The sequence below is a fragment of the Dendrobates tinctorius genome, unplaced genomic scaffold (genome assembly GCF_039654945.1).
Source record: "Dendrobates tinctorius isolate UK_male_01 unplaced genomic scaffold, ASM3965494v1 ptg000196l, whole genome shotgun sequence".
In the NCBI taxonomy this organism is placed as follows: Eukaryota; Metazoa; Chordata; class Amphibia; order Anura; family Dendrobatidae; genus Dendrobates; species Dendrobates tinctorius.
In genome coordinates this window covers 14012476-14035000 of record NW_027361863.1, presented here as the reverse complement: position 1 = coordinate 14035000, position 22525 = coordinate 14012476, and the positions used below count along the sequence as shown (strand labels likewise).

At 41.4% G+C, this 22525-nt stretch overlaps 1 protein-coding gene across 2 annotated transcripts in view; it reads right to left on the bottom strand.

Moving 5' to 3' along the window:
• The window catches only part of LOC141056195 (ovostatin-like), a 55091-nt gene that overhangs the window by 18150 nt on the left and 14416 nt on the right, over positions 1–22525 (bottom strand). Inside the window, exons 5-22 of one of the 2 annotated variants that reach the window (XM_073552901.1) lie at positions 21000–21020; positions 20328–20496; positions 20152–20236; positions 18607–18733; positions 17756–17870; positions 17443–17558; positions 16681–16839; positions 16219–16449; positions 14400–14457; positions 14120–14262; positions 11991–12140; positions 9334–9504; positions 8062–8200; positions 7302–7407; positions 4306–4537; positions 3515–3638; positions 1656–1774; positions 373–424 (exon numbers count right to left, since the gene is read on the bottom strand). In XM_073552901.1, coding sequence (XP_073409002.1) covers positions 373–424; positions 1656–1774; positions 3515–3638; positions 4306–4537; positions 7302–7407; positions 8062–8200; positions 9334–9504; positions 11991–12140; positions 14120–14262; positions 14400–14457; positions 16219–16449; positions 16681–16839; positions 17443–17558; positions 17756–17870; positions 18607–18733; positions 20152–20236; positions 20328–20496; positions 21000–21020 — 2317 coding nt within the window. The remainder of the gene's footprint in view (positions 1–372; positions 425–1655; positions 1775–3514; positions 3639–4305; positions 4538–7301; positions 7408–8061; positions 8201–9333; positions 9505–11990; positions 12141–14119; positions 14263–14399; positions 14458–16218; positions 16450–16680; positions 16840–17442; positions 17559–17755; positions 17871–18606; positions 18734–20151; positions 20237–20327; positions 20497–20999; positions 21021–22525) is intronic. The other variant, XM_073552902.1, reaches the window with a different exon arrangement.

The window sequence follows — 22525 nt, the reverse complement described above, 5'->3', positions numbered from 1 at the left end:
AGGTAATTAAGTTGGCTACTATTGTCTTCTATTGCAGCTCAACCCTAAAAAAAAGTGAATGGAGCAGAACTACAATAGCAGACAACTGTGGACAAACCTTCATTTATTCTTTTGCTTATAATTTATTAAAGGAAGTTAGGAGGAGGCCGTACATAGTGGAGAAAGGACCACAAAATGTGTAAGAAAAATAGGGAAAAGGGACACTGCACTGACCACAACAATTCTAACCCTTGATTTCTTTTCGCACATCCCCTGTTGATGGTCATCTACCGGAGTGACAGAAGTCTAAGAGGCCTCTACCAGAGTGAAAATCATATCACGTCATTTAAAAAAAAAAAAAAAAAAAAATTACATTAGAAGTCATGATCTTACCATTTACACATACTAGGGAGCTCTTAGTTACTTCTTTGTGAATGCCCTCCGGCTAAATAAATAAAACAACAGCAAAAAAACAGTTAAAGCTATAAATTTCTGTATTCTGAACAAAAAAAAAGTTTCAAAAGGACAAAACATTTCTAAATGGACATCCAATCTAAGGCAGCATAGTATATTATAGGATAGCATGTCCAAAGCAGGCTAAGTGGCCCGGCCTACTTATGCAGGACTCACAGTCTCGCTCTATAAAGTGGGTGGGGGAAGGCGGACTCACAGGCTCCCTCTATATAAAGTGGGTGGGGGAAGGCGGACTCACAGGCTCTCTCTATATAAAGTGGGTGGGGGAAGGCAGACTCACAGGCTCTCTCTATATAAAGTGGGTGGGGGAAGGCAGACTCACAGGCTCTCTCTATATAAAGTGGGTGGGGAAAGAAGGACTCACAGGCTTTTTTTTTTTTTTTAAGAATGGGCAGGGACACAGGACTCATACTTTGTCTCAGAGCTTTGGCAGTTGCAAAAATTCTTACATAAAAAACTGATTCAAATTATTGAAAAAACTGGACATCTCCCCCATATACAATCGAGAGCTCAGTTATGAGGACTGATAGAACCACCACCTTCAGCATGTTCAAAAATCGTATTTCATGGGAGGGAAAAGTGTTATTTTATCCTCGAGTAGGAGTCTTTATAATCCAAGATAGAATACTTACTACTGTACACCAAATAAAACCCTCTTGTAATTCTAAAATGGTTTTATCCTTCCACCTAGAAATAGGGCAGCTATCACACCAGGCCTTGGTGTGCGAGGAAACCAAAACATTTTTTGCCACAGATGTAGAAAGCACCATCATAAATGGCAGGTGGTGGCTCTTAGGGTATGTGCACACGTTGCGGAGTTGCGGGTTCTGCTTCAGATTTTTCCGCACGGATTTTGCTAAATCTGCAGGTAAAATGACCTGCGTTTTACACCTGCGGATTCCTATAATGGAGCAGGTATAAAACGCTGCAAAATCTGCACAAAGAATTGACATGCTGCGGATTTTTCTGCAGCATGTGCACAGCATTTTTTATTTTACATAGGATATAACGGTACTGTACACCGCAGGAGAATCTGCTGCGGATCCGCAGGGCTAAATTCGCTGCAGATCCGCACCAGATTCCGCAACGTGTGCACAGACCCTAATACTAATTTATCTCCAAGGCCCAGGAACGTTAATTTTTGCTTCGGAATAGAGGAGAGAAGAGGAAGCTTAGTTGCAAAACTATTAGAAACAAAATACCTCTATAATGATCGATCGTACGATGGTATCCTTGTAAGAGACCCCATCTTGGTCAGCGGTACCGTTGCATGTTGCTCCAAGATAGACAGTTTCACCTGTTATAGTGACTGACACCGTTCCTACAGCAAGTTGAAGCATATACATTTACAGGTTGGGCAGACATCAGTGCAATCATCAATGAACAAAAAAAAAAAGTGGAAAGCACCTAAGGCCGGTCTCACATGTCCAGATAATTCCGGTACCGGAAAAAACGGTACCAGAGCTATCCGTGTCCGTATGGATAAGTGGGACCTCCGTGTGACACACGTGTGGCAACAGTGTGCCGCATCAAGACCACATGGACGGCCGCCAGCAGGAAGCGCTACAGTAAGCGCTGTTCACCGGCGGCTGGATCTGAACCCGGCTGTCATTCTTCTCTCCTGCTCTGCCGGCAACAGCGAGCAGGAGAGAAGAATGAATGAAAACCCGACGTGGGGTCCCCCTCTGTTTGTGAACCAACCAAACGAAACTTACAGCTGGGGGCTGCAGCCCTCAGCTGTCAGCTTCATCAAGATTGGTTCTCAAGAATAGAGGGGGCCCCAAGCTGTTTTTTTTAATTATTTAAATAATTTTTTTTTAAAAACGCGTGGGGGGCCCCCTATTTTTGACAACTATCCTGACTAAAGCTCACAGCTGAGGGGGTTAATCAGTTTACAGGCAGAGCGCTGCCATAACAGCCGTTCCACCTGTAAACTACTGTAGAATGAATAGAAGCAGCCAGCGCATGCTCAGTAACTAGCGCTATATAACGCCGCCTGTAAACTGATTAACCCCCGAGATTTAATTACTATAGGATTAGTAATGGAGAGGTGTCTTATTGACACCTCTCCATTACTAATTCGGGCTTAATGTCACCTTACAATAGAAAGGTGGCATTAACCCCTTATTACCCCACTTGCCACCACTACAGGGCAAGTGGGAAGAACCAGGCAAAGCTCCAGAAAGCCTTTTCTGGGCAGCTGAGGGCTGCTGTTTTTAGGCTAGGGGAGGCAAGATCAATGGCCCCTTACCAGCCTGAGAATATCAGCCCACAGCTGTCAGCTTTAGTCAGATTGGTTGTCAAAAATAGGGGGGCCCCCATGCCGTTTTTTTTTTAATTATTTATTTAAATAATTAAAAAAACAGCATGGGGCGCCCCTCTATTCTTGAGAACTGACCTTGATGAAGCTGACCCCTGAGGGCTGCAACCCCCAGCTGTAAGTTTCGTCTGGTTGGTTCACAAACTGAGGGGGACCCCACGTCGGGTTTTCATTCATTCTTCTCTCCTGCTCACTGTTGCCGGCAGAGCAGGAGAGAAGAATGATAGCCGCGTTTAGCACCAGCCACCGGGGAACAGCGCTTACTGTAGCGCTTCTTCCCCGAGAGCGGTCTGTGAGCACGGAGGACAGTGTGACCTGTTCTCAGTGTGCACGTGTTCAGCACTTTTGCAGATCGTGTGCTCCCACAAACACTGACATGTCTCTGTGTTTTTCACACGGACCGTTTGTCTATGAAAACACGCTGACATGTGCAGAGACACATTCATTTTAATGTGTCTACGTGTGTCAGTGTCTCCGGTACATGAGGAAACTGTCACCACACGCACCGGAGACACTGATGTGTCTTGGCAGTCAGACTGGAAGCTGAGCCAGGGCAATGCAAATCTTTTTGCTCATTTCTAGGAAGAGGTTGTTTCCCAGCCCCATTATGGATCTTAATATAAGAATTTCTAAGTTCATCAGATCTGATCTAAGTACCGTAATCTAGAAATCAGGTGACAGTAATGGAGTGTTCAGTATAAGATTACCCATTTCAGATGACCACATTTGACATTAACTTACCTACTGATATGGCTTCTAAGCTAAAGGAGTAAGAGGCCCGTTGCCCAGAGCAAACACATTTCTCACTGTCCTCATCCAATGCTTCTACTGTGTAGTCACTGGAAGGTTGCAGTGCTGCACGGACCTGCACAGATGGGAAATGCCAGAATTTTAATGAATGGGTTTTGAGAAAATAACTAAAAAAAAAAAAAAAAGGTCTGCACTGCAGTACAGAATGGAACAGCAACACATAGAAGGGAGAATCCTATTTACCACGCCATAGACTCAGCCATGACTCGGGGATCCAGGTCACTGGTACTGACCATTCGTACAAAATTGTCTCTCGTGCCATTCTGCTTTTGTATTGCCACCCAGTAAGTGCCCTACCAGCCCCCCTATCTGCAGTCTTGTCTTTCCAGTGTCATCTGGTTTTGAATAACATCATATAAAAAAAACTTTTCTTCATCATAAAAGTTTGTCATTGTAGGGAAATAATGAGTGCTAGCATTCAGGTGACTGGGACGTGGCCGCAGATCATACCACCAGTAGATGCCAAGGAGGACACCAACCAACCACTACTCTTGCCAGAGTAAGTAGACATAGCGCTAAGGCAGTAGCCTTCTTTGCCTCAGTGAAAATTGCCTATGACTGCCAGACAAATACCATAATTCATAAATCAAAGATGTATGGTATGTAAGCAACTCAACTTCCACCCCATGGATCCCAAAGGATAAACATATGTCCTGCAAACTCCATCCCCCGATCTACACCCCTGAGGAGCATGAAACGCACAACAGATGGCAAATCCTCACCTTGGCACACTTGTTCAAGTAATTGGATATCACAACTTTTACAATCAGAGTCTCTCCTCGAACAAAGGAGTACGGAAGAAAGTCGGATACAAAGAACTCCTGGAAAGAGGTGAAGTTGGCCGGGTCTTTGCTCATTCCAAAACCATTCGAATGATCGAAACAGACAGTGTCAGCTTTCCATTCAGTGATCGTGCCAGGTACCACCAGAGGTAAATAGCCTTTGCCACTTTCACTACGAGAGATTACAAAATAAAAATTACTGAAATTCAGCAGGCCGGATCCTTCTCTAACCAGACATCTTTCTGGGGAGAGCCAAGAAGACTCCATACATATTAAACTATCCGCCGATAAAGGTTGGTTTGCTAACTTTAGTCTAATGTCTATAGGGGCCCTAAAGACGTCTCCTCTATCTTCAAGAGCACACCTCTCCACTGCCTCCCGGTTTCATAATTGCCGAGGTGGTGCACTCCTGAAGATTGACAGTTTGGAGCAGCGTCATGGTTGCGCCCCTGGTCTGAACTGAGCACCCTCCCATCATACTAGCAGAGGTAGCTTTGCTTCTGTAGCACAGGGAGACTGGCCGATGCAGACAGCTTCAGGGCACTTGCAGGCTCTAAAGCACAGAATGTGTATGCACATGCACTCATCGCCTGGGTAACCGGCTACTCTGAGGACTATAGGGTGGCCTGTTACCTAGGCAATGAGATGTGAATAAAATTTAAAAAATATATCTGTTCCGCTATTGAGACCGAAGAAGATTTTTAATAAGAAAATTGGAAAGTCGCTTGTTTATAGAAGCACTTTAAAATGTGACCCATTTAAGAACCTGTTACCTTATTTCCTAAGATAAAATGTCATATATAAAGATACAGGGTGATTTACTCATTACTTTACCGTGAAAAATTGCTCTATCTTCTAAAAGAGTGCAATGAACCTCAGTGACAGTAACTAGAAACATTCTAGCGCCAAGTTGCCCTGCCAGTCATCACCAATGCGAGACAGACGTTATACACGACTTTCTGCGGGTCGGTAGATTGCGTGCGGTGCTCACATTTCACTCCTGCCTAATTTATTCTTCATTTGTTAACAATGTACAGATACAGTTTGGAGGAGCTCGTGGTCATTGTGAAAACTTATTGGAAAATGGGGTCCTTAACCCCTTAGTGACAGAGCCAATTTCGTACTTAATAACCAGGCCAATTTTTGCAATTCTGACCACTGTCCATTTATGAGGTTTTAACTCTGGGACGCTTCAACGTATCCCACTGATTCTGAGATCGTTTTTTCATGACATATTGCACTTCATGTTAATAGAAAATTTCTTAGATATGACTTGCGTTTATTTATAAAAAAAAACAAACAAACAGAAATTTGGCAAAAATTTTGAAAATTTTGCAACTTTCAAATTTTTAATTTTTGTGCCCCTAAATCAGAGAGTCATGTCGCACAAAATTGTTAATAAATAACATTTCCCACATGTCTACTTTACATCAGCACAATTTTGGAAACATAATTTTCTGTTGTTAGGATGTTATAAGGGTTAAAAGTTAAACCGCGATTTCTAATTTTTCCAACAAAATTTACAAAACCATTTTTTAGAGACCACCACACATTTGAAATGAGTTTGTGGGATCAATATAACAGAAAATACCCAAAAGTGACACCATTCTAAAAACTGCACCCCTCAAGGTGCACAAAAACACATTCAAGAAGTCTATTAACCCTTCAGGTGCTTCACGAGAACTAAAACAAAGTGGAAAGAAAAAAAATGAACATTTTAATTTTTTTACAAAACATTTACTTTGGAACCAAGCTTTATTTTCACAAGGTTATCAGGAGAAAATGGACCACAAAATTTGTTGTGCAATTTCTCCTGAGTACACCGATACCTTTTATGTGGGGGAAAGCCACTGTTAGGGCGTATGGCAGGGCGCACCGTTTGACTTTTTGAACACAAATTTGGCTGGAATCAACTGCGGGTGCCATGCTGTGTTTGGAGACCCCCTGATGTACCTAAACCATGGAAATCCCCCAATTCTAACTCCAACCCTAACCCCAAAACACTCCAAACCACATCCCCAACACTATCCACACTCATATCTGTAATCCCAACCCTAACCCTAATCCCGACTCTAACCATAATCCCTAACCCTAGCCCCAACCCTAACCCTAGCTCCAACCCTAGCCCAACCCCAACCCAAGCTTTAACCCAACCCTAAATCCTAATGGAAAAATATACATTTTTTAATTTTTTTTTACCTAATTGGGGGTTTGATTTACTATTTTTATCACAGTGATCAAAATAAACCAGTAGTAAAAATCTCCTATTGTTGCCGGGTGTCAGCCAACAGATCTCGGCAGGCGAACTGCGCCCGCCATTTTCTTCCCAGAAGAAGAGGCTGAGGGACAAGGGACAGAGCCGGAGGGACCGGGGGGATGCCGGAGGTACCGGGTGAGGGCTTGGGGGACCCATTTTCTCTCTCCTCTGGTATGGTAGATCATATCAGAGGAGAGAGAAATAAATGGGAAATGTGACTTTTTTTTCCCTGATTGCCGAATAACGGTGATCGCAACTCTGGGGATGGTAAAAATAAAAAATGACCTGAATCTTGTTCTCCTGGTTCTCAGCTGCCCCCGTAGCCGAGACCCCAGAGATTTTCCAGCGCTGGGGTGCGCTATACCCTTATTTCTCAGCATCGTTAAAAAGTATAAGATGATGAGGGGAGTGGGGAGGGTACAACTGCAGTTTTTCCTCGCTGTAGTGTGAAGACATCTGATGGCTTCAGTTTGCTAAATCCAATATGCACCCACCATTCCTTAAAGGGGTTTTCCAGAAGTAGAAAAACCATGAAAAACACAAGACCAACCAATGGCCTGTGTTTGTCCATAATTTGAACTGAGCCTCAGGAGGACCAATCCTTTTCAACGCATAATAGCAATCAGTTACGTTCTTTCATCCTGAAATTGAATTTTTCTATCAGTTAATGAAGTCTTACCCAATAAACACTTTATCAAAGAACCATACTTCAGGAAAATTGTTTCGCAGACTTTGGATCTCAGTAGTAGCTCCGATATCAGCAGGGGGTGCTACCATTGATTCTGCTGGGAAAAAAAATTATATATTAGTACAAAAAACATGAAACATTAGGAATGATAGTTTTGACAATCATTCCTATAACTTTGAATTACATGTATTTTTTATTATTACATGCAGGATCTGTTATTTCTTCTTTCCAGAGTGATCTTCTAAGCAGATATATAACCAGATCAGCTCAAACTATAGCTCAGGAGAGAAGAGATAAGGTCGCAGACCCTGCAGTTAGGCGAGCTCATTGAATGGTAACGCCACAGGATATGCTATAAATGTCTTATAGATGCATGTTCCTCCTTTGACACCTGCATCTTTCTCAAGAACATGGTTCCACCATCCCCCAACTCACTCCCGCTGTCAGTGGAGAGGTGGATGTGCATGTGCGGCGCTCCCCGATCACTTCTGGGAGTATAGTTGAGTAGTAAGCATGCTTGGCTATTTTAGGAACAGCCATAGAAGTAAGTGGGGACAGCCATGAGTGTCCTACAACCCCTCAACTGACAGCGTCTATGGGACAGAGGATCTACATTTTCAAGATAAATGTGTCCCAAAGATTTGCCCCGCATCTTGCAGACATTCATGGCATAGCCTATGGAAATACTCAAAGATGTCCATATTCTTTAAGTAATCAAGGCAACCATTTGTTTGTGTGACGATTGCATTACCTGCCATGCTAGTAAAGACTCCGGCATTTGTAGTCATGAAACCGCCATCCCAAAAAGGTGGTCTTGCAAAAATAGAAGGCTGCCCACAAAGTGTAGGTTTCCTTAATGTTGTATTTGTAAGAATAAGCAGGCCGATATCCTGAAAAGGGAAGAAAGAAACGCGTATCACCACGACACACGGATGATAGAAACAGACAATATATGTCACCATCAGCCTGAAGAGGTAACCATCACCCCCTCAATACCTTTAGCCCATCTAAAAAAGTTTGAAAACCAAAACTGAAGGAAGAATAATTAACTCATCTCTTTCTGGCCATTGACATTGCACAAGGTCCAAGAATTTTTTTCCTGGCACCAGATGGCCACAGACATGAGCCAGGGGTCCATGATGGCTGCTACATAGTAACAGGAGACTGATATGTTCGCCTTCAGCTGGCACCAGTAGCGGACACAAAAAGAGGGCCTCTGAGCAAGAATATATGGGCCCTTTGCAGTCCAATAGTGCTTTATAGTGATGGGCGAGTAGTATTGTTGTTCGGGTCTCCTCGAGCATGCTCGGGTGATCTCCGAGTATTTTGGCGTGCTTGGAGATTTAGTTTTCGTCGTCTCAGCTGCATGATTTGCGACTTGTAGACAGACCGAATACATGTGGGAATTCCCTGACAAACAGGCATTCCTCACATGTATTCAAGCTGTCTAGCAGTCGCAAATCATGCAGCTGAGGCGACAAAAACTATATCTCCAAGCACGCCAAAATACTCGGAGATCACGCGAGCATGCTCGAGGAGACCCGAGCAACGAGTATACTCGCTCATCACTAGTGCTTTATAATACACAACTGCATCTGTTTTGGAAGTAAAAGTGGACCCCTTTTACGCCCCTGGTTGGCTGCACAGGTTGCACCAAGGGTATGTTCTCCCCTTGTTGACACAACATGTACCCCCTTTTTACTCACATAAAAATGCTCCATGTGGCCGAGTCAACTCGTTAGCTGGCTAATTACACTTTACACAAACTGAACCAAAAAGTTTTTGCCCCAAATTTATTATAACTTTTAGAAACTTTTTTTGCATAACCTAGTCTTTAAGTCTAAGCTCTAGCTTTTTTAATCATATGTACCATTTTGGGGGGCAAAATATTGAAGTAAAAAAAGCCAGCAGGTACAGGAAGGAAGAGAAATGTCCGGCAACATGTACCAAATGTATCATGCTGTGTGCTCCACTGACTAATATAGGACAGTTTATGCCTGTCCAGAAATGGTTTAATACTCACATACAACTGCTGAGTGGTGTCTCCTTCATCAGGGAAGCCGACAAGTGAATAGTACAAACCATCGACCTTGATTTGCTTATTGGAATCAATACAAGGCTCTTCAGGTGGAGCCACACTGTATCCTTCATAGTAGTAGCCATTTAGACTATTGTATTGTAGAGATGAATATACCTTAAAAAGAAATAAAAATCAAGATAGTTTCTTAATATACTGTAAGAGGCAACTGAGCTCAGTGTCAACCAAAGTCAATTTACTGGACGACACCTTCTAACTATATGGACCATGCATATGTCCGCTTTGGCATTTTTCTTGTAATGCAGCTTAAAGTACACTCACTGGCCACTTTATTAGGTACACCATTCTAGTAACGGGTTGGACCCCCTTTTGCCTTCAGAACTGCCTCAATTCTTCGTGGCAGAGATTCAACAAGGTGCTGGAAGCATTCCTCAGAGATTTTGGACCATATTGACATGATGGCATCACACAGTTGGCGCAGATTTGTCGGCTGCACATCCCTGATGCGAATCTCCCGTTCCACCACATCCCAAAGATGCTCTATTGGATTGAGATCTGGTGACTGAGGAGGCCATTTGAGTACAGTGAACTCATTGTCATGTTCAAGAAACCAATCTGAGATGATTCGAGCTTTATGACATGGCGCATTATCCTGCTGAAAGTAGCCATCAGATGTTGGGTACATTGTGGTCATAAAGGGATGGACATGGTCAGCAACAATACTCAGGTAGGCTGTGGCGTTGCAACGATGCTCAATTGGTACCAAGGGGCCCAAAGAGTGCCAAGAAAAAATTCCCCACACCATGACACCACCACCACCAGCCTGAACCGTTGATACAAGGCAGGATGGATCCATGCTTTCATGTTGTTTACGCCAAATTCTGACATTACCATCCGAATGTCGCAGCAGAAATCGAGACTCATCAGACCAGGCAACGCTTTTCCAATCTTCTACTGTCCAATTTCGATGAGCTTGTGCAAATTGTAGCCTCAGTTTCCTGTTCTTAGCTGAGAGGAGTGGTACCCGGTGTGGTCTTCTGCTGCTGTAGCCCATCTGCCTCAAAGTTCGACGCACTGTGCGTTCAGAGATGCTCTTCTGCCTACCTTGGTTGTAACGGGTGGCAATTTGAGTCACTGTTGCCTTTCTATCAGCTCGAACCAGTCTGCCCATTCTCCTCTGACCTCTGGCATCAACAAGGCATTTCCGGCCACAGAACTGCCGCTCACTGGATTTTTTTTCTTTTTCGGACCATTCTCTGTAAACCCTAGAGATGGTTGTGCATGAAAATCCCAGTAGATCAGCAGTTTCTGAAATACTCAGACCAGCCCTTCTGGCACCAACAATCATGCCACGTTCAAAGGCACTCAAATCACCTTTCTTCCCCATACTGTTGCTCGGTATGAACTGCAGGAGATTGTCTTGACCATGTCTACATGCCTAAATGCACTGAGTTGCCGCCATGTGATTGGCTGATTAGAAATTAAGTCTTAACACACAGTTGGACAGGTGTACCTAATAAAGTGGCCAGTGAGTGTATGTTACCATTAAGATCCTGAAAAGTAGTTGACTTAAAATGCGGTTCCCTTTTGCCAGATTTTTGTGGCCCATTGTGTAAGAGTGTGGACTCACAGAAGATCCTTTGATACTTTGGTGGCCAGAATGACCTTGTAGGTACTGTGAAATCTAAGCTTCCTGCAAGTCCTCATAGCACTCCCAAAGATTATGCCCTCCTCATGTCAGGTTAGACAGCCAGAAACTCAGCTGCAGAACATATCAGCAGGTGGTGGCCAACCCATGAATATCAGTCTCCATCGGAGAATGGGTAACTGTTGCAGGAAATTCTTTATTACGTGCTGCAACTTTGCAAACCAGAGAAAAAAAATTGGTGGTTTGAAAACTCAATGCCAAAGAACTAATGGACATCAAAATGTTTACGGTTGGTTGGAAAGAATCTCATCCTAGCCGTCATTATTGCCCAGCAACGTGCACAAGGCAGAGATGCCAATTTTTATCATTTTTGAAGGCGGCATGATTAAGATCAATGAGAATTGAGCAAATTGGGTGGACAGTTTTTATAGTATAGAGACCAAAAAAAAAAAAAAAAAATGCCTCTGGAGGAGATTTTCCAAAAAGGTATCACAGAGGTTACATTTAGGATATTTTTGACTCAGAGCTTGCAAACCATGGAGGAAAGAGTTCAAGGGAAAGGTTACAAAAACAATTGAATATGTTAAGCTCTCGACCATTTTGGGAATTCACACTGCTCCTTCCTTTGTTCTCCAGGGATACAAGCTGCCTCCTGAGATGTTTGGCTGAGGCGTATCTCTCTATTGAGAGCATGCATGCTCGACTCAGGAGATATAGCATAAGTGCATGGCCCCTTTACGATCTCATCACTGGTGAACCCGATGGTTTTGTTCACTCAGAGCAAATTGAACTTTTGAAGCCATTAAAATTAGCATTTGATTGATAATGGAAAATGAAGGAAGTTACTGACAGATGGAAAGAAGATCTTGTGTAAGGGAAGAATTGAGTGGAAAAGATGGTCAGTGTGTGTTGCATTATTTGCCTTTAGATTTGGCTTAAATTGAGAAAGGTTGAGATTGCCATATAAATCTTCTGCTTTTAGATCTATTCCTACCATTTCAGGAGTAAGAGACTGGTCTTGGCCTAGAAGCAGAAGACTTGAATCATAAATCCTCACATGACACATGGAATGTTGCTCTGAGAAAACATTCAAATCAATGGAGGAACCGGGTATTGCTCGTTCTACCGAGAATTCCAAGGAGGCCTAAAAACGGAAAAAGGACAGGTTATCAATTTAACAAACAACATCTCCATGTTGAGTTGGAAACACTTTGGTAAAAATCCTCAGTTCTACCCTATAATAAAGTTTTCTAAGCCAGAGACAAGTTGTAGCCAAGTGAGCCAACATTTTCAACTCTGTGCTAGTTCTAACCATTACACAACATGAGCAGAATAAGACACAAACCATGTTCAGTTTACTGTCCTTGAGTCACAGGTGGTAAGACAACATTTTCGTAAAAAGTTGTGTGAACAGTGCCCTAATAAAATCAAACTTACACGATCTTAGATGATTTATTTTGCAGGGTGCTAGGTCAGTGTAAGATAAAATACAATAAATCTTAGACAAAATGCCGTGCACCTCTTAGAAAAAATTCACATCCTTTATCGCCCATGTCACAGATGAAAAAAAAAAATTGTGAGAATTCCAATGTGTAGTAGAACTAAATAGTAAAAGTGAAGTGAATTGGTCAATGAGTTTTGGCTATATAATCTGAGCATAGCATGATGTAGAGACAAAGACCCCATTTCTGGTGACATATCACTTACTGGCCTGCTTGGTGTAGTTTTGATAAAAATCCCTGTTTTCTCTGATGTAGATCTAGCAGAGCTCTGAATGCTGAGCTGTGTATAACCCCGCCCACAGCACCGATTGGCAGTTTACTGTGTACATTGTGCATAGGCAGAAAGCTGCTAATCAGTGATGGGTGCATGATTACATACAATGTACTATGTGGCATGATACAGTTATTCCGTTAGTGATAATCTCCTGCTGATAAAACAGAGATTTTACTGAACCTACATTAAGCACTGGAATCAAGCTCTCTGCTCCTGCATCAAGAGCAAAAACCTGGTGACAGATTCCCTTTAAATTAAATAGTGATATGCCATGATTTTATGGCTCGTTTCACACTAATGTTCAGGTAGGCCATCCCATTTGTTTTAATTTTACCAAAATATAGTTTCCCGGAAAGTAAAAAAAAAATTCTTGACATTTTCGGTTAAAGCAAAATAGTGAGTTCTAACTAGTGAACACAATTAGACAAGTTACTACATTAGCTTGGATTACAATTTGTGAGAATATTTAGGGGCTGATACATCAACGTGCTTGTGCCAAAATACTGGCATGAAACACTAAATAGTCACAAAAATGTTGGTGCAATGCAGAATTTTTTCCCATGAGTTTGAAGTAACCCTGCTTTGGTTGAGACAGAAGGACATGACTTGGCTAAGCCTGTCTAGAAAATTCAGCAAAAGTACCAGACTTTCTTTTGCCACAAATATTACTCTTGTCCATGACTGGAGTAACATTTCAACCAAAGCTCACGGCATTTATAAGACTCTCTGAATACATTAAGCGGCGTGCACCTCTTAAATAATTTGACGTATCTTATCTCTGCATGCCCATAATTAAGACTACCACAGGAAACACCAGTCTTAATAAATCAGACTCTAAGGCCCCGATTTGTCATTGCCTTTGAGCACCTTTTTGGTTTGTACCCAATTCTTCATTCCAAGTGTGGGTTTTAAGTCTACGTTATATGTGTCTTTTGTTTCTTTTTTTTTTTTCCACCTTGTAGGCGGATTCTAGCAATTCTAGATGATTTAGCCCGATTTGCAGTAATTTCATTCCAGTGTCCCACCTGGTGTATTTTTGTGGGCGCACGATTTTTGGTGCAAATGAAGCCAAAAGTAGCAAAAACATTTCAAGACTAATTTTTACTTGGTGCCAAATCCATAAAGTAAATGCCCCATTTTGATGAATTTTGTGCAAAAACATCCTCTAATATCCCAAGACAAAAAAAAAAGAAAAAGGACGCAAAAAACAGAAATGATTAATTGGACCCCAAGACTTTACGATAGATAAAAACAGTTGTCTTCTATAAAAGGTACCAATGAGACCTTGACTAAAACTATTAAAAGTTTACTTTGATCCTTTATGGAGTGCAAGAAAATAATCTTTACCTTGGTGCGGAAACATTTCTCAGTTTTAAGGTTAATCTTATGTAGCACAACCTCTTCCTTCAAGATGTTGTAGACAACAACGTCAAGTGCTGGAACGTGGTCTGGATTTACAACTAGAGTGATACTGAATTCGCCTTGCAGAGCTGAAATGTGGGGTAGAATGAAGCAGTCAGTGCTGTAACTATAGCTAGAGGCTAAGCTAGACATTTATTGACCCACGTACGAATCCGGCTTTCTTATTGCATTTCTATACATCAACCAGAAAATGGGTGATACTCACAGGTGGTCAGATCTACAGGCACTCTGCCCGAGTCGACTATATTTGCCCTTGACATCACCTACAGAAAAATGAAGAATAACAGAATTAATTGGAACATGCCTTAAGGTTCCTAACCATAATGAGTGATGCAAACCTAATTCTTGTTGAATTTATTTTTAGAGATTTATTAAATACTAGATGTGTGCCCGATGCTATCGCATCGGGAGGGCAGTAACATCACGATGGGGGCAGCTTTGTGGCGCTGGGGGTGGTGGCCCACCCACTTCCGTGCAGTCACAGCCTGCAGGAAAGACGGTGTTTTGCAGACTGTGCTGGAGATGGTGTACCGCGCCACCAGAGGGTGGCCGCACCCAATCTCCAGCACAGGCCTCAAGCCGCGGTCTTTCCTGCCCACTGGGACTGCATGGAGGTGTGTGGACAGGCAGTGGCGGAATCCGGCGTGTGTAGTCAGGCGGTGGGTCCTGGTGGGGGTCTGGCAGCGGCATCCCTCTCATTACTCCCCCCCTCATTACACCCCCTTCATTACACCCCTCTTGTTATACCCCCTTGTTACACTCCTTTCACAGACTCGTGATCACAGCAGCGGCCTGGGTCCGAGTGGCAGCTGGCATCCAAGCGGCGGCTGGGATCCAAGCAGCGGCGGTCGGGATCGTGGCGGCAGCCTGGATCCGAGCGGCAGCTGGGATCCCAGCGTCGTTTGGGATCGCAGCAGTGGCCTGGATCTGAGCCGCTGCTGGGATCCCAGCGGCGGTCGGGATCGTAGCTGCGTCCTGGTTCCGAGCTTCATCACTCGGGTGTACCAAAATAGCGATCGGCGTACTTCCGGTGCAGTGCGGTGGATTGTGGGATTCGGGGACATCCAGACGGAAGTGGATGACGGCCAATTTAAGGCAATTATGTATATAGATGATGGATTTAAACTTGGGCGCAGATTGCCCAAAAATGCCCCAGGTCACGGAGCAGAAGATTGCATCATCCAGAGAATGCTCATGTGTCCTCAGGTACTGCCAGGAAATATTTAATGTTTGGGAAAATTTGACAAACCTTTCAAATTTGAATTTCAAAGAATTTAGTCTGCAAGTTTTAACTAAATTTTCAGCCCCCAAAAAGTCCAGTTTAGATCAATTTCTTGGGACAGTCAAGGCATTTTTGTAAACCAGCTTTCTGTCGTGCTGGATTTTTTTGGTCACTATTAAATGAAGATATTGGGGGAAACGATCAACTCTGATGCATTAATTTATGACGTTTTCGTCCAGAATGGAAACTTTCAGAAACTAAGTGTCAACGATATGTGCCTTCAGAAATGGCCATCTAGAATCCCAACTGTGTAGCCAGCTTTCGATTTAAGAAACAAGACAATGAAAGAACTTTATTTCTCCTGGGAGCAGCCAACTTTCAGTCATACATGTGTGTTGGCGCAGCTTCATTACAGCTCGCAGCCTTTTGAGCAGTGGCTGTAAGCATGTCCCTGGACTTTAACAGATCATGCACTGCAGAGAACTAGAACATCGATGTCCATTTGTAGTATATTTGAACCCCCGAAACATCCATCAATTTCATAATGAAGGTGCTCCATTGAGAACACTCAGTGTCTCGTTCCCACACGCATTTGTATCAGTATCTATATGTCCAAAAGATATATGTAAGCCTCCACTGTCTACAATGGGGCAAAAACAGATCCGAAATAAAAAATTTGCTTAATCTTCATGCTTCATAATGATTTGAATGCCTTATTATTATTACGTTATTATAATGAGGTATCAGTTATTGTACTCTCCATGATCTCTGGTAATCGACCCCTTTAGCTGTTAACACTCACCATGTAGCTGAAATTTGTGGAGGTTTCTCCTACTTCAAGGGACGATTGATCGATTATGTATTGGACTCTAAGTTCATATGTTTGTTCACACTGAAGCTCTTCTTTAGGCCCTTCTATCTGCACAAAGCTCCCATATCGAGAGTAGGATCGTGTGATTGAGTAGTAGTCATTGGAATAAGTCGGCACGATATAGTTGGCATCGTAACATTGTTCAGAATTTTTGTAAATGACCTGGGAAGAAAAGAAAGACAAAGTTTTAACCTGTCCCAATTTTTTCACCAATGGGACAGGTGGGGAACCTTACAGAAACATTGAGCTATGGTCCATGGGATTCACATGACATCTCTAAACCTTACTAGCAAGAAATGGAGGAGGTGAATGTTGGGGCATTTTTTTTTTTTCAAACCTGGGACAAATTAAAAAAAAAAAAAAATAATCAAAAATTGCATCTCATCTACTCACCTGGATATTGACCACTGATTGCTCCAGTTTCGATGTATCAATGTAGTCTTGGACTTTGCCTTTGGCATCTGTGGTCAGATTCTTCACAGTTATCCCATAGACTTGTAGTTCTATTATCTGGTCACTCAGTGGATTTCCAGCTCCATCTATTGCCACAGCCTAGAAAATTACATATACACGTGAAGATGTAGAAAGTGAAAATCCGGTGGAAAGTGAGGGGAAAAGTATTCTGCAAAATGTTCACGTAGGATCGCTGTGGTATCGGGGTGGGGAGGGGTGAAATCTGTGTTATTATAACATTCTAACTATGTACCTCTGGATTTCCAGATATGATTTAAAAGACTTCCAGCCAGTGGGATCATCCACAATAAAATCATGAATGAAGCCACCAGAACCTTTGCCTTGAGCACCGAGGAGGCGCTCGAGGCAAATGCCGACATTCTGCTGAAAGTTTCTACAAAAAGTACTCAATAGAACTCTGAGCATCAACTGTCCTCTTCTATCTTAGTAATGGAAGTAAGAATGAATGATCAGTCCAGGAGGCAAAAGAAGATTTCTCTGATAAGATATAATAGAAAGTTTCTCATTTTAATGTGTTCTATTAATTTATGAAATAAAGATTAAAATGGCAGTCACTCCACTCTTTAAGTACATGATATTCACAATTTGCAAAACTTGACGGTAGATTTCCAAGCTGAACGTTAAGAATCAGCAAGATGGACATTGTACACCTAAAAACAGTTTTTATAAGAACTGACTCACCTCTACATAAAATGGAAGTCCTATCTTGAAAAACCTCTCCATATTTTGAGGAACAAAACGCACGCTGCCCATCTGGCTGGTAATACTGATGGCCTTTGTCTCCATTGTTTGTATTCCTATTGAAAAGAAGAGAGAAGCTATCATTAATATGATAGGTCACTGTTACAATGCACAAGCGGGCATCTATCAAGCTCTTCTGCAAAAGCTAACAAATGTAAATATAGTATAAGATAATGAGAAATCTCATGATCATGGATTATGTGACCCTACGTCAACAACATTGAGTTCAGTCATTAAAAGTCACAACATTTACCTGAGCCTTCTTCAGTCACAACTGTTTCCATACGAAGTGCCATAGTGTATCCTGACCGATCAAGTTGGAAGGTGGTCAGGTCAAGTTCTCCACTGAAAATTCCATCAGAATTCAACTGCAAAGCAGAAAATGTCATCAATATATTGCCAACAGCAAAAGAGCATGTCAGATATATACTAGAACCCTGCTCTCATAACAGTCCGTGCCTTCCTAATGGGTAAAACTATACTCCATGATGGTGATGATGTGGTCAGAGAGCCACAGAGAAACATGGCTGGTCTTTGTTGCTATTCAATGATGCAGTACTTTGGTGGTGTAACCCAAGAAACAATAGTTGGAAATTAGCTTTAATAGTTTACCAGGACTGTATCAAAATTATGGAAGTGGTACTGGCATTCTTGTGTATGTATGAGTATTGGAAAGGGGAAGCTTTTTGGGTTTATATGGACCCCCTGCCAAAAGTTGGCATTCTCACTATGTTTTGGGTGTTCCTTGAGCCCTCTCTGGGTGGTGTACCTGAAATATTCCTACCAAGATGTTGATAAGTACAAGAATGTTCCTCTACGGTGCTATTATACAGAATGAGAGTCAATAAATGATATAGGCAGAGAGTGGCCTACACCATGGTATTCAACTGAGGCTGCCTTAGAAGATATACGCAAGTAAAATCTCCAGACGTACAGATGAAGCAGCCACCAATATGTTGTCTGTTCCTCCAGTTATTTCTAGAATGAACTTCTGCTTAATATTGAATATTTTTGAATACCAGGTGGAAATTTTTCTTAAAGGTCTTTTTTTCTCCACAAATGCTGAGTTAACATGAGACCTTATCTGATATTATTAGGACTTACTTCTCCAGTGACAGAAACGCAGAGACCATCTGGATTTCGGTTGCAGGCATTCCCAAAGTAATAATTGAGCGGTGCTCTGCAAACTCTCATTGAGACTTTCCCAGGGACTCCCTGGCCATAGGTGTACCTAGGACAGAAGATAAGAAGGTTCATCAGTAGGAATAGCGTGTGTTTGACCCCTTACTGTCCAACAGTAAAATGTTCTCCATAGATTTATTCACTTGAATCCTTCCCTAGGGCAGCACTTTTATTATGTACTTCCCTTCTATACAGTCTGGTAGGTTTTGTATATTATTGTGGTGGTCCCTCTTACTTATACATACACACAGAACTGCACTTAGAGGCAAAATATGGTTCCATACTTTGCTATGTGCACAAATATTTGTGCCATGGATGTACCGAATAAAGCTGTTATTCCCCCTTTAGATATTAAGCCTCTAGGGAAGACCGGTATAGAGCAACACATGGCTCCATGGTATGGATGGCCATGTGCTGCCATATAGGCTCCGCTGTGTGCTTAAGATCTTAAGACGATCATACACAGTAAATAGAGGTTGGCTGAATGATCTCCTAGCCAACAACTCACTCACAACTCCCTCACACACAGGAAGGCTCGGCTTTTCTCTAGGGGTAATTTATTTCTGGAAAACAAAGGATGGGCCATTGAAGTTCAAAAGTCAAGATCCTTGTATCCCCTCAAAATCATCTGTCGAGAAAGTCAATAGACCCCCCTATATACAATAGCTGGAAACCCCTGAAATTAATTTGTTTGGCTGACTTATCTAAACTGTATGGTGGACCTTTAAACTCCATTGAAATGTGTAGTTATGGAGTCTAGGAACTCAGTCAACGTGTATGCTAAAGTTTGAAGATTGACAGAAATGTTCCAGCCCTACACCTAAATGGCCATGTGCAGTGGCAAAGCTTGAGTTTCTGGATCACAATGCAAAACTTGCAACATGTCCCCACCTGCTATGTGCCATTGATAATAATGATGTCTCCTTATGTGTTGGATGGACATTTTGGGCATCCTCAACTACTAGCACTGAGTGTGACCTCCATGTTGTCACTCCATAGTACTAATCGCCCATTTAGAAGAGTCAATAATCGAGGAACGAGTGTTTATAGTTCTAAACAGCTGGTCTAAACAGGCCTGCAGTCACCCGGCTAGCCAGGAAAATGCTTGATCGTAAGGTGCGTTGATTTTTACGCCAGCGGAAAACACAGAAGATGTGTTGCGGATAACACAAGACTGTGCACAGAAAATTCCATTGTTAATAATAAATCGCCTTACAAGCAGTTGATGGGCGGCCATTTTGAATCCACTTTAAGTGTCAGACTATCAATCACTATGGAAATACTCCATCTTACAAAAAGATTCAGATGGGACTTCACTTATGGGACCCATCTTATGAAGAACATAGAGAGGAGCACATAGGGGTCATTGCCCAAGCTCAAAATATGTTAGAAAATTTGACAATAGAATAAAATATCAAGAGAAGGCTTTGCATTCACTGTACGTGTCGGCTTTATAAAGTCACCTACTTGGCATCGACTTTATATGGCATGGTCTTATCCAGGATGGTTATGGATCTGGGAGCCGTTAATTCCACCTTAATGTTGGGCAAAACTGAAGGACAAGAAGTTGGGCAATGTTGTGATAATTCTTTACAAATTGAGTATTGGCCCTAAAGACAAACCTATAATAAGCGGGTACATACCATATTCCTCAACACGGAAGGATTTGGTAACAGTGTTACGAGACTGCCTTTCAATGTTTATTACATAATATCCAAATTCTGGATCTTCAGGTAATATTAATGATAAGGCAAGAGTGGAAATCTCTGTGCTCTGTTTTGTCCACTGATAGAGACGGTTTCCAGAGGGATCCTGTTTACAAAATGTTGTTAAGCAGAGGAAAAGAAAGTAAAATGCATAAAAACCATCATCAAAATACTATCACTACTGAACAATAGAACGTTGCAATAAAGTCTGTAGTCAGTGAAAACAGATTTCCACAATGAGAGAGGAGATGACAATTGGTGCTCATAAAGTTCTATAGAGGGGGAGGAGCTAGAGGCGGAGACAGACATCCTGCTGCAAGTTCTCCCTAAGCAGTTACAGTTCTTCACAGAAATTTGAGCTTCAACTGTCATCTCCTATCTGTTACGTGAAAATCTGTACTTACTGTTAAATTTTATTCCAGAACTGAGAATTTTAACACTGAATCAGAAAAAAAAGAAATAGATTTCATTCATTGGATAGGTCATAAAGTTTCTTATTTTCATGCCTATTGTTGTACATAAAAATAGTTAAAACGATGCAGAAAATATAAAGAAAAACAAGCATATATTCTACATGCACAAAGCTCAAAAACCACTACATTTTCTTACCGTTATGTAGATATTAGGATACTAAAACAAAAAGAGAAAATATATTACTATAACTATGAGGCAAAAAAAAAAAAAAAAACTGCTATAGTTCCTGCTTTCAAAGAGGAAGAAGCAGGAAATTCTATAATACGAATATAAAAATAAAACTGTAATAATGCAAGACGGTAATTACTATAATACTGCCCCTTATGTACCAGAATATACTGTAACTACTACTGTATAATACTTCTCCTATGTACAGGAATATAACTACTATGATACTGCCCCTATGTACAAGAATATAACTGCTATAATACTGGCCCTATGTACAAGAATATAACTACTATAATACTGCTCCTATGTTCAAGAATATAACTACTATAATACTGCCCCTATGTGCAAGAATATAACTACTATAATACTGCCCCTATGTGCAAGAATATAACTACTATAGTACTGCTCCTATGTACAAGAATATAACTACTATAATACTGCCCCTATGTACAAGAATATAACTACTATAATACTGCCCCTATGTGCAAGAATATAACTACTATAGTACTGCTCCTATGTACAAGAATATAACTACTATAGTACTGCTCCTATGTACAAGAATATAACTACTATAGTACTGCTCCTATGTACAAGAATATAACTACTATAGTACTGCTCCTATGTACAAGAATATAACTACTATAATACTGCCCCATGTACAAGAATAAAACTACTATAATGCTTCCCCTATGTACAAGAATGTAACTACTATAATACTGCTCTTATATACAAGAATATAACTACTATAATACTGCCCCCCATGTACAAGAATGTAACTACTATAATACTGCCCCCTATGTATAAGAATATAACTACTATAATACTGCCCCATGTACAAGAATATAACTACTATAATGCTTCCCCTATGTACAAGAATGTAACTACTATAATACTGCTCTTATATACAAGAATATAACTACTATAATACTGCCCCCATTGGAGGGATCCAATGGCTGGATATCCTTAAAGACAAAAATGTCCAGGAAGGATGGGAAATCTTGAAAAATGAAATTCTCAAAGCACAGTTGTTAACAATTCCGAAAAGAGGGAAGAATAGGAAGCAGTTAAGGAAACCAGGATGGATGAACACAGAACTTAAGCACATGCTAAAAAGGAAGAAAAAAATGTTTATAAAATGGAAAGAGGGAGGCATATCTAAAGAAGAATATAATGCTGTCTGCAGAACCTGCAGGGCACAAATCAGATTATCTAAAGCTGAAAATGAATTGAGGCTTGCAAGAGATGTCAAAAGCAATAATAAAGGATTTTGGGGATATGTCAAAAGTAAAAGAAAAGTCAAAGATGCTATAGGATTTTTACAGGATGAAAATGATGAATTGGTAAGACAGGATGTTGAGAAGGCTGAACTTTTAAATTCCTATTTTGCATCTGTTTTCTCTCAGAAAGGAAATGTAACATCAACTGTTATTCACTGTCCTATTAAGGGAATAGAAGAATCCAGGATATCTATAAACAGAAAGATAGTGAGGAAA